The sequence below is a fragment of the Paramormyrops kingsleyae genome, chromosome 16 (assembly GCF_048594095.1).
Source record: "Paramormyrops kingsleyae isolate MSU_618 chromosome 16, PKINGS_0.4, whole genome shotgun sequence".
In the NCBI taxonomy this organism is placed as follows: Eukaryota; Metazoa; Chordata; class Actinopteri; order Osteoglossiformes; family Mormyridae; genus Paramormyrops; species Paramormyrops kingsleyae.
In genome coordinates this window covers 27,905,742-27,921,322 of record NC_132812.1, presented here as the reverse complement: position 1 = coordinate 27,921,322, position 15,581 = coordinate 27,905,742, and the positions used below count along the sequence as shown (strand labels likewise).

Here is a 15,581-nt window from a genome sequence, read left to right as displayed (position 1 = left end):
CGCCTCTGCTCCTCTCCTCCTCCTTCTCCTCCTCCTCCTCCTCCTCTTACTCTTGCCCCGGCTGCTCTAACATCGCCGGTCCTGGCTGTTAATGAGTTATGGAGTCGGATCTCATCCGTGCTGTGTGGCGGGCCTTTTCATCTAATGGGTTTACATTCATTAACATATTTCTATTATGTAGCCCTGTACATTTCCAGAATATGCTATTGTCATATACGGATACCAGTGGAAAATTGGAAACGACTGAAGGGCAGTGACATCAGCGTGTTGTTTGGGAGGGTCAAAGACGGGTCCTCGCTTGGCTGGAACATAGGGCCCCATCCAGCTGTTCACAAAGGTGACAGTGCAAGCCTCCCAAACACAGCCTGATTGCTGGTGACAGACTGAAATCACGTGATTTTTTTCTCTCTCCCTGCTGAATCTCCATACTTGTTCGCTAGTTCGTTATTGTTGGTGATTGTTAGTATTTCATGTGTGACTCACGGTCTGGCCACATGACCCACATGTGGTCTGGAAACTCAGAGACTCACCGAACAGCTTTGTTCCTTAATTCTGCTCAGGCGAGACTTGGACGACCTGCATCGGTCTCCACATTTTGACCGCAGCAGCTCATGTGCGTGGGGGTGTGATGTCCGTTCTTGTCAGAGACGCTGTGCTTTTTAGCACAAGGCCCAGGGCAGTCTGTCACTGCAGCTGTCACATTAACTTGGTCGCCATCAGATATGTCACCTCTTATTCCACTCTGCATACTTACAGCTGCTGCTGTTGGTAGCAACAAACACACTTAAATGTGATCATTAGTACTAACTGGCCACTAACAAACTGCACATGTCACTGTATTCCCTGGAATTCCATGGGTGGGTGGGGGGGGGGGGGGGGTGTTTGCAGGCATTAATTGCTGTTAACCTGGAAGATCAATTAGACCTTGACGATTCTTTTCAATAAGCTGTCATACACTGATTCTGTGTTCTGTTTGCACAAATAATGGAAAATACGTGATGGCAAGAAACACGACCTGCCTTTTATTACACAAAAACAACACTGATTTCCCGGCAGTCTTTTTAGCCTTAATTAATTAATCTGTTTAGCCACACAGCTTAATTAAATTAAGAAGCCAACATACTTTGTTATTTAACATTTTTATTAAACACACAGATATTCATACAAAATGGAGAGGCTAACTTCTTCGGCACAAGCTGAGCCCGTGAGCCTAAAAGATCAGAGGTTCTGTAGCTGCGAGTTTCTCTAGCGCATTAAAATCATCTGTAGCTACCGAATTTTCCACAAAATGATAACATGGTGAAGGGTAATCGGAAGTCAAACAGTTCATTGGTGGCTGAGTCTCAGAGTGGTCGATGGACCCTCCGTGCCCTTTCCATGCAGATAATTCGCCAAGCAAACAGTAAGATTATCAAGCTAAAGCATGACAGATAAGCTCTGTGTTAAATATTTCATTTTACACCCGTTTCTCATGTTGTTTTGGTAACGAGTCCTACAACCGGCGTGACTCAAAGCCATAATGACACACTGAATGCTGTACAAGATGAGTACAAAATGGATGGGCACTATGACTGTACTAAAGGGCAACAATTTCTGTTCAAATGCTCAAAATATTCTCCCAAAGTGGCAATTTACTCATTCATCGTGTTGCCAAGAAACTGAAATAGATAAGTTAATTCATTCTTTGTTTTTCATATGGACCTGTAGGCCTATGTATATAATGTCTATCTCCTTACAACATATTTAATATTTTATTTGCATAATGAAATCTGGCCTACACGTTTCTTTTCATTTTGGGATGTCTCCTAATTGTTTTTCTGTTATACAAACTGTGCCTCAGAGCTGATCAACTTTATGAGCTGAGTATATTAGCCTACATAATATCCTGGCAGTGTGCTACTGATTTCCTAACGTAGCCGTGAATAAATTTGAACTCAGGCAGCAAGTACAGATCTTGCTGAAATCTTCACCCAGAAACTATGGAATGTATTTATTTATTGGAGCAACTTGATTAGGCTGTATGTGCCCTAACCCCTCGAGGGTGTGCCGGGTCAGACCGAGTTATCAGTAATCAAAGCATGTTGTGTTTAAAGGTCTCCGATTTGGTTTCTGCTCCCCTAGTTTGCACACAGGAGGTCTCCAAAGGTCTCATCATTACCTAAATGCAGCTTGAGCGACAGCGCCAAATGATTTATAACCCCCCGCAAAATAAAGTAAAATAATGTAGGCTACATGCTATCCGACCTTTGATTCAATTACTGCATATTTTAGGCGCAGCCTTACATTTAAGTCGGATGCTTTACAGATGCTGATCATTTAAAATATTCTCCATTATTGTTCTTGCCTAATAGTGCGGTTGTAGCCTACTATACAGACCGTAAGCATAATTCACAGGAGTTGTCAAAATGTCCTTCGAATTTGTAACATTTTGAGAAAAATTATGAGTTTATGAATATTTTAATAAATGTCAAGAGCGGTCACCCATTAGGGCACAAAATGAGAGGAATGAGGAACCTGTCAAGCGTCATTCGGCGCGCATGATGCGGTACCGGGGCGGTGTTCGGAAGAAAGCAGGAGACACTATAACTGTATTAAACACGAATATATAAATGAGATATAAAAGACCGCCGCTCAGGTGTATGAAGACCAGCTTCGGGGCTGTAAGTTCCACGCCGATCCAGCGGATCATTCTGAGCTCAGCATGTTCTCCATCCTAAATCAGCTCATCCTCTAATACAGGTGGTGAGCCGGTAAAAGCTGCACGAAATGCGCCACCACCCGCACCCCGCTACACGCTGCGTTCAGCATCAGTATCCTGCAGGAAAAGCCCCCACCCGCCCCGGCGGAGCTCATCCCAGGTGTTTGATCTACGGTGGCGTTCATTTAGGAGGCGGTGTGTCTTTTAGGGGCTGATCGCCGCGGTCACATGGGCCGGCTTTTAAGCCCCTGCCTCTCCGCTTTGCCTCTGATGGTGACGAACTGGGCGGCTGCGGGACTTATAACGGAGCGCAGTCCGGGGCGCTGCGCTCACACCGCCGCACGTATCGGATGTTTCCTCCACAAGCGGCCCCTGGAAAAGGATGCGGCTTTTTATCTGCACAACTTTTTTAGGATTTCTGCTCAAAACAGGTAGGTCTCGCAATCCTTTCGTATTCGCCTTGCCATTTACCCACATTTCGGGCGATGACTTTCTTGCTTTACATGTTGTGCTCGTTTTAAGACGAAGATGTTTAATGCTCACCTCTAAACACACGAACTTTCCTAATTACTGTTTACTGGTGTTATTGATGATTGTCTTGACTGAAGAATGTTCAACGAAAATAAAGCTTCGCAGAGTAATCTTACATTCCGCTGTAAATTATATACAGCGCGAATGAAATAAGTGTCTTTGAAACAGCGATATGGCTGGGTAAAGTTATTTGCGCGATGATGCGATGCAACACGTAACCCGTGGTCCCGAAGCTCAGCTCACATCCCCCCAGGACAAAGACGGGCAAAACGGCATGCAATGGCTCATGTTTTCACCATAAGTCAGTTATCTGTCGTTATTCATTCACGCCAAATGCAGACTGTATATCCAGTCTTAAAAGTAAATAATTATTTTATGACCAGTTAAGTTTCTGCCAATATTTTCTGAGTGAACTGAATGTTAATGAATCATATTTTGCTTTTCCGTAACCGTCTCCTCTAATTCATCTTCCAGTAAGTCAAATTCATTCGTTGGAACTGATAGCCTACTTTCATTAAATGTAGATTTATTTTTAATGTAAATGACATTCCAATAAATATGTTAAAATCAGAGTGGCAAACGAAAGACTGCTATTTTGCTCTTAGCTAAATTGGTTTACAGTGTACAGTAACTCATATATACAGCTGAACATCCCATCACTGGGATCTGTATTGCCTACTCATCCATAATCTTTCCTGAAGATTCATTGTACCAGAACTAAAACCCCTGAGGTTATGAGTCCTTAACCACTATGCCACCTGCTGGCTTCCTCTTTTTTTTTTTTTAAGAAGAAAGAATAATTACTTGCGTAAGAAGATTTGCTTCTGTGAAAAAGAATTGTATGTTTCTTTCATTAACAAACAGTAACAACCAGTTCACTCAGGTGAAGCGACCGTTCTCTCCTGGTGCGGCTGTGTAATCCTCATGAATTTTGTCAAAAACATGTGACGATGGAAGAACTCCTGGGCTTTACATATCGAAGGCAAATTAATTTTTGTCACGAGCAGAGGCAGTCACTTGTGTGGCTGTTGGCTGCCTCTGGGCAATGCCCCTTCCTGGTCATTCCCAGCTGGTGGTGTGACACTCCAAAGGGTCACAGGGGATGTGGGGAATGTGACACCCAGGGGGGGACGTGCTCACACACGTGTGCATGTGTGGGTCCACACTCACACAAACATACGTGGAGTTACACACAACACGGCAGGGATGGGTCTTCTTTTAGTGAGACAGTAAAGTAAGAGTATCTGTGTGTGTGTGGGGGTGTGCCAAACAACTCCTACAGGGAGGGGGGAAGTGTATGTGTGTGGGTTGTGTTACTAGGATATGCTTTTACAGTCCTGTAAGGCGTAATTATTTAGTGATTTTTAAATCGCGTTAGAGCATCCCAGTCCTGCCAGGCTCACAACGAAGCATCGGCTGCTCTTTGTCTTTTTTTGTAAATTCCACCGGCTGTATCTTGTTTGCGGGCCCAGTGTGCTTTGTTTAAACGACCATGCGCTAGCAGAGAACACGCATGAGCTTTATGTTTCCTACGCAGCTGGACACAGCTGCAATGGCGTTCAGGTGTACTGCTAAGTACTGTAGGACTGTTAAAAAGCAGTGGTGTTACGGCCAGCTCACGGTGTACGGCTCAGTGAGTTAGGAGTTAGGTGCTTGTGGTCAGAAGGTTGTTGAATTGAATCCCAGGGCCGGCAGACCGATGTTGCTGTTGGGCCCCAGAGTACGGCCCTTAACCCCCAGCTCCAGGGGCGCTGGATGCTAGCTGACCCTGTGTTGTGACCCCCCAGCTTATTTTTGTGTGTGTCAGGGAGAGCAAGATGGGGTAGGAGAAGAGGGAATTTCCCCACAGGACTGAATCAAATCTCACTATTCCGTTCCAAGTGTTACACTGTATGTAGAGACTTTGCCAAACAATTCAGGTTAAGTTAGATAATTTAACAGTGTAACCAGAAAACCCTGAAGCAGCTCATTTTTACATCTGTAACCCGGCTAAGCTGTTGGCCTGTGGTCTGCTGGGGAGGGGGACTTCTGCGGCGCTGCCCTGCAGGGCTGCATGCGAGACTGACCTTTCTCTCCCTCCCCCAGGCATCGCTTTGCAAATCCAGTGCTACCAGTGCGAGGAAGTGAAGCACAACGACTGCTCCACGCCTGAGTTCATCGTCAACTGCACGGTCAACGTGCAAGACATGTGCCAGAAGGAGGTGCTGGTGAAGGAGGATGGTAGGTCAGCTATGCTGGTGGGAGCCACCAGGGGGCCCCCTTCTGATACAAAGTAGGGTCTGAACATAAGCTCAGTGCATTTTGTATTATTTGCTACAATATTTTATATTAACATATAGGCCAAACTGGCTTCTTAAGACTGTTCCTGGCCTTACCCTATTATAAAAAACTGTAATTTATGTTCCTCATTTATCTAAAAATACTAAACTTTTAAATGTCACGTCTTATCATGAAAGAAAACCTGTTAAATTAATATTTCTATTCTGAAATGACGCTCTTATGCGAAATGGGGGTTTAATTTTAATTCAGTAACTAATTAGCTTTATTAAACAGCAACTTTAAAATAGACAGACAGACAGTGAGGCAGATTAAACAGTCACAGTCTGAGGTTAGTTATGTTTAATCCAGGTTAGTTATGTTTAATCAGAAGGTGTTCATTCAGTGCAGTCAGTGCAAGCAAGAAGCTCAGTGTTTCTCACTGTGAAATTTAACTGGCTTCAGCTGGTTTTGTAAATGGCCTCAAAATCACTGGCCAGAAAAGACAGGAAAGTAATCTACTTCGTTCCACTGAAAGAGAAAGCGCAGACCTGAAATCAGCCCTCTTGACTCAGGTAATAGCCACTTTGTTTTTGATAACAATCTCATAGCAGGCAGCTCTGTCCAACTACTTCATTTTTAAGCACCGAGATACCGCCTTTTTTGAAGGCTTGTCTCTCTAGGTTTGTGTCCTGATCCCAGCACAGATACTTTTGCTGAAGTAGATTTCCTGCCACATACGGCGCTGCTCAGTGACAGCGAAGTTATCTGTCAGAAGTCAGGATGACACCAGTTTCAAAAGGCGCCTTGCGTTATAAGCGATTATGTGTCGTCTTCCCTCGTGACATCGCTAATACACTTCTTGACGCGAAATACAAAAGACCCGCGGTTTTGCCTCAGGTTGTTTTCTTGCATTTTTAATGAGCTCAGCTCTGCACGTCGGTGTCCTAATCAAAGCGGAGAGCGACTGCATGGTTACCATCTGCACCATAGACTCAACCTGACACGAGACTTGGTTGGTATTTAAATTTTCTGACGTAATGCCACAGTATACGGTATTTTGTTGGCATTTTCAAATGCAACACTAAGCCGGTATTTTGAAATGTCGGCGATAAAGTTTGCGGCGGGGGGTCCCCCATGATAATTCACCCCCACACTCTAATTTTGTTGCTAATTTTGTCGCCTGTATACCCAAAAATAGTACCGTACTGCAAGATAACCCGAAGTATTACCGTAATACCACCCAAGCCTGCGTGACAAGTTTCCTCAGCCCGGCGAAATGCTAAATACTTCGGTTCCCGCTTCCCATGACCCGTGGCAGTCGTCGACCCTGCAGCACATTTCATCCTGGTAACTATAGGTTGCAGTTTTTGTGTGGCAGAGTTAATCAGGCAGTCCTTGCAGCATGAATTTGCCTGTCAGTGTGAAGGCATTTTATTGGTTGTAAGCATCTTCTGACTTATTGCAGATGAAGGAATGTATTAAATAATAGCGGTTCAAGGATAGGGTGTCAGTGAAGAACTCCAGTGGTCATGAGTGATTCTCTGCGCTCTGGATATGTATGCGCTGTTCTTTTCTGGACAAACTGTTGTCTCACTTGAGCAAGGACAATGGCTCTGATGTGATTACCTACAGTATCTGTGGAAATCAACCACAGAAACAGTTCCAGGGACTGTGTATCAATCAGCCAGATTGTAGTGTTAGATGAGGCTGGAGCCCCAGACTCCATTAAATATGCCCCTGTTATGTAATGTTGACAAATGTCCCCCACCCACAAATCACCGCTAGTGTTAACACTTCTGTCACGGAAGATAGAAATCACCGTACAGGAAAATGACTTTCGGCGCTTGAGTGGGGGCAGTTTCCCGGAGACACCGCAGAGTCCTTGTGGACTGTGTGCTTAAGCTGGAAGATTATAGCACAAATGCATTAGGATGGCCCTGCTTCAGCACAACCTCTCATCCGGGGGGATTGTGCTCTCAGTCCAGCTGCAGGTCCATCACATTCACCTTTGCCGTTTACTGTTTAATGTGAACTGATTCCAGAGATTTCGGAACCTCCATTATGCTATTAAGATGAGATGCTTCATTGGGGGAGACTTCAGTCATAGTAAGGATTACACACACACATTTTTATGCTCATGGGACACAAAAATGTTCTGAGGGCAGAATGAAAAATGATTGGTTCAAAGAGATAACCAAGCATACTGTATAGAAGCTAGGTCCAAGCAACTATAGGAGGCAGGGCCAACCAATCAGATGTCTTGGGCCTGCCTCCTCTAGTTGCTTGGGCCCACCTTCTTTACAGTCTGATTGGTCATCTCTCTGAACCATTCATTACTCATTCTGCCCTCAGATTATTTTTGCTTATATAAAACTCCCACGAGCCATTTTGATCCATCTGTCCATCCATCCATCCATCCATCCATCCATGTCTTAGTCAAGGTTATGGTGATTTCATATTCATACTGCAGGAAAACATATTTCTCTAGTTTATTTAAATATGTGTATTAATTTTTAATGAATGAATCTATCAATCCATCCATCCATTTCAGCAACAGCTTATGCAGGATCCAGGATGTAATGAACAGATAAATATTTCATAACATCGTATTTGAACTTTAAATAGATTTTCCCTCTTTTGTGAAGGGGCCTTTCTTCACTGTGGCAATACATATCACAGCATTTCCTATATTTACTCATTCGCATGGATTTCATGTTTACTGGAGCAGCTCAGATTGAGTGTTTCACAAGTGTTTAATAAGCAGCTTTGCACTCCTCGTCCGTTATTACACATTTCCTCTCCTGCACACACACCTTTTATGTATTGTGCTGTCAGACCCAGTGGACCTTTGCTTTATGAACCACTTACATTTGATTTCTTCGCTCAGATCTGCTTATCACAGAGATCGATGATGTATTTGAGTACTTGATGTTGTGCCACAAACGCAAATTCCCTTATAGGTCAAGAAGAATTTGAGGCTGCAGGCTTCAGGTTATCCCAGTGATCCCAGGGACAGTTTTTAACCACTGATCATAAGCAACTGGGACACCCGGGACCAGGTTAAGACTATTAAGTGCACATATGACAACACGCATGGCATCAGAAAGAGACAGAGCTGATTGGTGGCTCACGGGATTCAAAAATGTAGCATAAGGAACATGCCTTTCATTGAGCGCCATATTGAAAGAACAACATACATACATTTTAAAGTATATTAGACATTAAATCGCTGTAACTTGCCAAAAGGCATTTGTGAATGGGATGGGGGGAGGGCTCATTGGGGCTCCGCTCTGCTTGGTGCCCCCAAATATAATTAATCAAGGTCAGCAGACACCTATTCCACTTGCGACATGCGTGTCCTGCTCTGAAGTGACGTATCCGGCTGTTGTGGAGTCGACCCGATGATTTCAGCCTTTCAGCTCAGCTCTGATATGTTATTTCTCTTTTCAGCGTGCAGTTATGTAAATATTCACTTGATCAACTTACTGTTTGTTGTATTGGCATATGGCCTTTCGGCAGAACCACGCGGAGCTTGGCTGGATTTCACTGTAGACAGGAGTGAGAGTCTGAAGTGGGTCGGTACAGATCGGATCAAGCTAAGAAAGGTGTTATGCCAACCTGAGTACCGAGGGAGGCGGAGGACAGGTTGCCACGGGGATGAGAGTCAGCTGAGCTTCAGCTTCAGTTTTTCCAGGCATGAGGTTCACTGTGGGCACATCCTCAGGGTTGAGAGGACTGACACATTCAGAAATGCACACTGATGAATACTGGACTGTCCCATGTGTAGAAATTAGGGTACTCTGTCTTTATTATTGTTGTGCCGTATCTGCTGTAAGCCATACTCTGAATTACCCTTAATGTGTGTGTTCGTGAGTGTGTGTGTGTGTGTGTGTGTGTGTGTGTGTGTGTGTGTGTGTGAGCGAGAGAGAGGGCGATATCGAGGGCATACACTAAATAATCTCCAGACCGCTGTGCTCCTAACTGGACAGGATATTACAAATGGAGGTCAGTCTTAGACTTCCAGCGTATTGCCTTTGGTTTAAGGAGATAGCAGGTCTGCGAATGTGTGCACCTTCCTGAAAGTGTAGCTAATCACGCCGACATTCCACAGGAAACATCACCATTTTCAGTACCATACTTTTTAAATACTACGTAAACTCAGTCACATATTTAGGTATTTATATATCATCGATTCCCGTTTTACCCTGAATGATTCCCAGTTCTAACTGAACTCTTCTGAACTGTATATAACGTATGACAGGTAACTAAGATTTTATTTCTCATGACTTTATGTTATTTGGCAAAGCAAAAGCTCATCTTCCTGATTGGATTTCACAGGACTTGAGCTATGACGCTTAAATCTTCATGTCTCACGGAAATAAAGCAGGAACGTGAACGGACCTTGATTAATCACGGTGCTAAATCCTACGGGCATCTCTTTACCACAGATCTGGAGAGCTAAATTAAAGAACAGCAGACAGTAAAATAAATCAGTGTGCCTTTCGCTAATCGCCTTCCTGTCCCTTCTTAATGCCTGAGGTAACTAGGCATATCAGATTAGAACCATAACCCTCTATAGCCTGGCGCAGCCCCGCACTTTGCGCCCTCCTGATATTTATCGGGCTTTTCATCTGTACAATGTATTCAGGCAGAAAATGAGAGTGTACAAACGATACATTGAGCTGTATGCAAGCGGCCCAGTGTTTGCACATTACGTCTGAACAGACTCTGTTCCCCATGCAGATGTTTTCACACGCGACTACTGTATTATTGGCTGTTTAGGACGCGTGAAGCTCCACCCACTAGAACGTCATATTTACGGTTTATTCCCAGGTTGAGTCATCAGATGGAAGAGCTGTATATAATTGCATTTCCTGTCATTTGAATCTGAGCATTTTGCTAAGTTTGCAATTACCATAAGTAAATCACACTCAGAAATCAAACTCAAGTGGAGTTCTACTTAATTATGGGCCGTAATTATGCTTAAATAACTGAATTTAAATTTAATTGCTTTTTAATGTGCTGCAAAATCTTAGGTTTTTCCTCAGAATAATGATTTGAATTGGAGTGTTATTTCAATGTTAATATGGACATCCTGTAAATGCATTAGAATTTATTTTTATTTTTTGCAGCGTATTCAATTTAGAGTACCCTCAAATAATTGGTGTCCCTGGAATAGCCTGGCAAAGCGAAATTATTAAATTAGTTAAGGATACTAAGCATAAGGCTTTGCTAGTTTATCTATTTTCTGTTCTTGTTGCGAGGATTTAATTTGTCTCATTCCTTGGAATGTAACCAAAGCTAATGTTTTGTGCGTCACTCCTAGATGATCCGCTCTTTTTATTTACAGGGAAGTTTTCTTTTTCTGTTAATCGTGTTTAAAAACGTATGTTTGTATTGTGTATTTGCATATGGAACAACTGAAATATTCATGTAAAAATTGGCCAGTAAAGTCATTCTAGTAAGTAATTAATTAAACACTATATACTAATTAAAGGCCAGTTGCGCTTGCTGCAGAGTAAGTAATAAAGTCGTTGGCTAACACATATGTAAATGACAGCGATGCAATTATCTGAATGCTGTGCATTTTGCCCCCATACAGATGAAAAAGAAAACTGCTGGATTTGTGTTTTAATGTGTCCCCCGAATCCATAGACTAATCTTCTAAGACTCAAATGTGACTGTAATGAATACAGTGGCTAGTAGATTTTTTTTTAGTTTTTATTTTTAAGTAGATGAAAAGCCTACATAGTATAAAACGGAGATAATGTAACAAAGCTAGCTTTAAAAAGCCAAGGCCCCCTGTCATAAAGACTTCATAACACTTATTTAATTATGGATAGGTATTTCTCCTGCAATCGGAGGGATAGAGACGGAAATCCCTCTCCCCTAACAAAAATTGCACATGGAAATCGAACCATTGTTCGTACCCACTTGTCCTAGGGTAGGTCGGAGGGATTGAGGTCCTATGCCGGAAGTTACAGGAACAAGGCAGGGAATAAGCCGGACTGTGGTGGTCAACAATCCATGTCAGGGAGGGACACTGTGAACTGCTTCAGGTTTTACAATCTACTTTAAAACTGAAAGGCTCCTGTGCTCAGCTGAATTGTTTGGTTCGTCTTGTACTTTTACTGATTTATTTCCTTGATCGAAAGACTGATTCAGCTGTTTCCCCTTAACATTAGTGACACATGCATGATTATAGGTAACTGACCAATCAGCACACAGCAAGAACTCAATCCAGGTCATTTTAATTGATTGATGTAAATCCTGTCCTTGCTCAAACTGTCTCCTCCCCCCAACATGGATGAAGTGGTCACCCTACCCAGGACAGGGCACAAACCAATGGTAGGGCACGCACATCATTTACACACACAGACAAGTCGGCAACTCCAGCTCACCTTAGCATGTTTTTGGGCTGTAGAGGGAACCCCACCATGACACGGGGAGAACATGCTAACTTCACACATGTAGGGCTGGGGTGGAGACTCAAACCGTGCTCCCAGGGGTGCGAGGCAACCAGGGGGTGTAGGATCCAGGGGGCGATGCAGGGTGATTCATTTGGCTTAATTCGTCCCCCCTATATATGAACCTTTTGCCGTTAAATTATTAAATTGTGTCCCCTCCAATATCAAATTGTCCCCAATGGTATTGGAGGCAACAATGCTAACCCCTGCACCACCGTGATACCCACACAACTAATTATAAAATTAAAATAAGCAGTGACTTCCACTGCATCAGAGACCAAACTATAGTCTGACTACAAGCATGACCTTTGCCAATTAATACGGCTGTGTTAAGTAACATTTACAAAGAAGCAAGAGGACACTGCAGGAGTTGGAGGTGACTGCGTGTTCTTCAGCGTTATAGGCTGTGACAGAACAGTGTTTAGAAAGGATAAGAGCAGGCGGAGTAAGGAAACAAATGCACTGCTTTCAAATTCATTAGAGAAACCAGCCACTGGTGAATCCCTTCTGCTTCTTCAGGACTCTTGTTTTTCACCATCCCGCCTGCAGCGGTAATGGGCACTTCGCTGCCGTTAACAGGATCTTTGGAGATCTCCCGATTCGTTTGCTTGGTTTGTTTCGTTCACGGGCCGGTGGCCACAAGGCCTGTGTAGGATTTGTGCTAAGTATTTTTCATGTAAATTTACACCAGTAATTAAAAAAAAGGAGCTTATGTAATGTTAAATAAAGCAAAGCAAAATAAAGCATACTGAGATTAAAATGGCTTTGCTAATGTGCACAATGAAAAGCCTTTTGTCAGTTTAATATGTTAGTATTTTCTATACTAAAATGTTGTTTTTGAAGATGAAAATGTAAAGTCCAGAGCATCTCAGCCTGATGTGTCGAGAGGAGAACAGTGCTATTTGGTTGTTATGTTTATTTGCGCATGATGAATGCATTTTGGTATTAAGAATCAGACGCAGTTGTCTCCGGTAACAATGATGGATGGTATGTCTGGCCCTGAAGCCTGTCGCTGTCATATCGCTGCTCTAACTTCTTGCATACCAAGGACATCAGCTAAAGACCTGGCGCCCATTTTAAAGGTTTGAGGTGTGTAAAAGTTGACTCACACTTTAAACACAGGAAGCTTTGTATGGTGATGCCACATATATTTCTAAACTGCAAGAAAGGGAAGCGGGGAGCCCGAAACTCCCTGAGGGGATCTAGAAACTGCCAACATACATTTTTAATGCATGTGCTAACATTGGTTTAGTTGCATATACTTCAGGAAACTGACATCCTCAATTTAATGGCCCGACAAAGTTGATAAAACCATGTCATCCGACAATCATTTTTCCATCACTGTTGACTGACGGTTAATTTTAAAATAAACATTTTTACAATGGCATTAGTACATTCTTTACATTTTTCCTCCAGGAAACTTTAAAAATAGTTTTACTCATCTTCATTTTTTTCTGTTATGCACATTTACGGAGATTCATCAGTTTTTAGTCATTGTTGTCATTTTTACATATATTAGCATATATATTAAGACCTCAAAAATATGAAAAGGAGAGACGTCCCAGTTCGGCTGAAGCAGCATGAGGACGACGCCTTCAGTTAAAAACGTAAAGCGTATTGCAAAAAAAAGAGGTTCTATCACCCGGAGAATTAGCAGACAGAGGGATTGTTACCACTGTCAGGCCAAATTGCAGTCATCTGAAGCAATAATTGCCGGCTTGCTCCGGATGTTCCTGCTTGACTCTGCAAGGCACACAAGCATTGTCTTGTATTAGCAGACTTCACGTCACGTGACAGCTGAGAATGACCTTCCTGCACCACGATTTCCAATCTGTGCCTAAAAGGCCTATTTCTTTCTTTTTACATTTTCTGTTTGTCTTTCATATTCAATTAAATTGATGAATTTGTTAATTACAGCTCAGCTGTTAAAAAGTTGCGTGAACCTGCCTTCCCGTCAAGAACAAATTCCCATAAGGACTCCTAACTTAGTGGCTTAGTGCAGACGGCACTGAACTTGCATCATTTGATACGTTTGTGATAATACCACTGATTAAATCTCTACCTGTGAAAGTATAAAGCAACGGATCCATTTTTAGCAAATGCGTCTGCAGTGGTATCTATGGCGGGAATAGCAAGAGTCGCACAATTAAGAATTCCTTATAATTTCTTGTTTTTGTAAAATAATATAAAACTTCCAAATAAGTTTAGTGCTTAGGGGGCAGCGTGTGGCTCAGTGGGCTAAGCCGTGTGCTTGTACTCAGAAGGTTACTGGTTCAAACCCTTGAGCAAGGCCCTTAACCCCTAGTTCCCTGGGTGCCACTATGGGTGGCTGCCCTTCGTGGACAACTTACTCCACAAAGAGCAAGTTAAGGGAGGTGTAAAGACAATTTCCCCATGGGGATTAATAAGGTATCAATTACATGACTAGATTTTATCACGACTTCTCAGAGGTTTGCCAAATTTGTTGAAGCCTGGGTAACTCAGAACTTTTACCAAATAAAAATGACTCCAAAAGATGGTTAATACCAATTCTAACACAATGGTCTAACATATACTAATGAAACATATTCCGGTAAATGTTGCATATCTGTCCTCAGGCTCCTTATTTTAATCTGGTAGAATGCTTATTTGTTTAATACCGTTATCTAAGGATATTGTACCGAAATACTGACCGATTTTGTTTATAGTAAAATAATACCAACTATCAAGAAAAACAACTGATTAAAAAAAATAAATAAAAATAAAAAAAAAAGGTTATTGACTTTCTTTTCGGAACTAAGTCTCCTGCAGATTAATTGCAATGCTGATGACGGCTCTTGGTGTTATGCTGCATAAGAAGCCATTCTCCCCTGCCCAGAAGCTTGTGGGTTATTTTAATTGCCCAGTTCTTTGGACAGTAATAGTTTGGCATTGCGAAGCATCATATAGGAATTCACTAACTGGGCCCAGTGCAGTGTGTGGCCGGGGCGCAGGACGGGGCAGCGCGGGATTGCCTAGGGTCCTGGGGGCCTGGACGGGTCCTGTGAGCGTATCAGTCAGTGGCTTCCTGGGTAAAAAGTCGACTTAATTAGACTGTTAATTAAAGGCCTCACAGAGGTGTGGGGGGGGCAGCAGCTAGCTGACACCGCAGGGTGTGCAGCCAGCCTGCAGCCGCTCTCCGGTCCGCGTGACCGGGACACATTGGCTTTAAATGAGATGCTAATTGAAGTCTGTGAATCAGGCTGGTGGACGGAGTGCTGGAGCCAGCCAGCCGTGACCTAACTGCCACTGACCGGCTTCCTGTGTCCCTGCAGGTATTCATTACCGCAAGTCCTGTGCCTCATCCGGGGCCTGCCTCATCGCCTCCTCAGGCTACCAGCAGTTCTGCACAGGGAAGCTGCACTCGGTCTGCATCAGCTGCTGCAACACGCCGCTGTGCAATGGCCCCCGGCAGAAGAAGCGGCCCATCCCAGCAGCAGCGCCCCCTGCTGGGGGGAGCACTGCCCTCCATGCAGTCTTTTTTTTACTGCCCTTTCTGTTGACATAAGCCCCACCCCCCCCCACCCCCACCCCCATCCCCCCCACCCCGCCCTGGATCAGGACTCGGTGCACAACTGCTTTTTCTAGACGCTGCGTTTGGAGAATTG

General features: G+C 43.4%; 1 protein-coding gene across 1 annotated transcript; it reads left to right on the top strand.

Moving 5' to 3' along the window:
- Positions 1-2,560: 2,560 nt before the first annotated feature.
- Positions 2,561-15,501, top strand: LOC111857190 (ly6/PLAUR domain-containing protein 1-like). Its single transcript, XM_023837776.2, has 3 exons — positions 2,561-3,129; positions 5,315-5,449; positions 15,249-15,501. The coding sequence occupies exons 1-3, from the start codon at positions 3,081-3,083 to the stop codon at positions 15,479-15,481; spliced, it is 417 nt and encodes a 138-aa protein (XP_023693544.1). The 5' UTR covers positions 2,561-3,080; the 3' UTR covers positions 15,482-15,501.
- Positions 15,502-15,581: the final 80 nt, after the last annotated feature.

Bases quoted from the DNA above. Each gene is read 5' to 3' on its own strand.
- LOC111857190 (XM_023837776.2), top strand. From the start codon at position 3,081: ATGCGGCTTTTTATCTGCACAACTTTTTTAGGATTTCTGCTCAAAACA. The intron at 3,130-5,314 runs GTAGGTCTCGCA...TCCCTCCCCCAG, and splicing joins AGGATTTCTGCTCAAAACAG to GCATCGCTTTGCAAATCCAG. The intron at 5,450-15,248 runs GTAGGTCAGCTA...GTGTCCCTGCAG, and splicing joins GGTGCTGGTGAAGGAGGATG to GTATTCATTACCGCAAGTCC.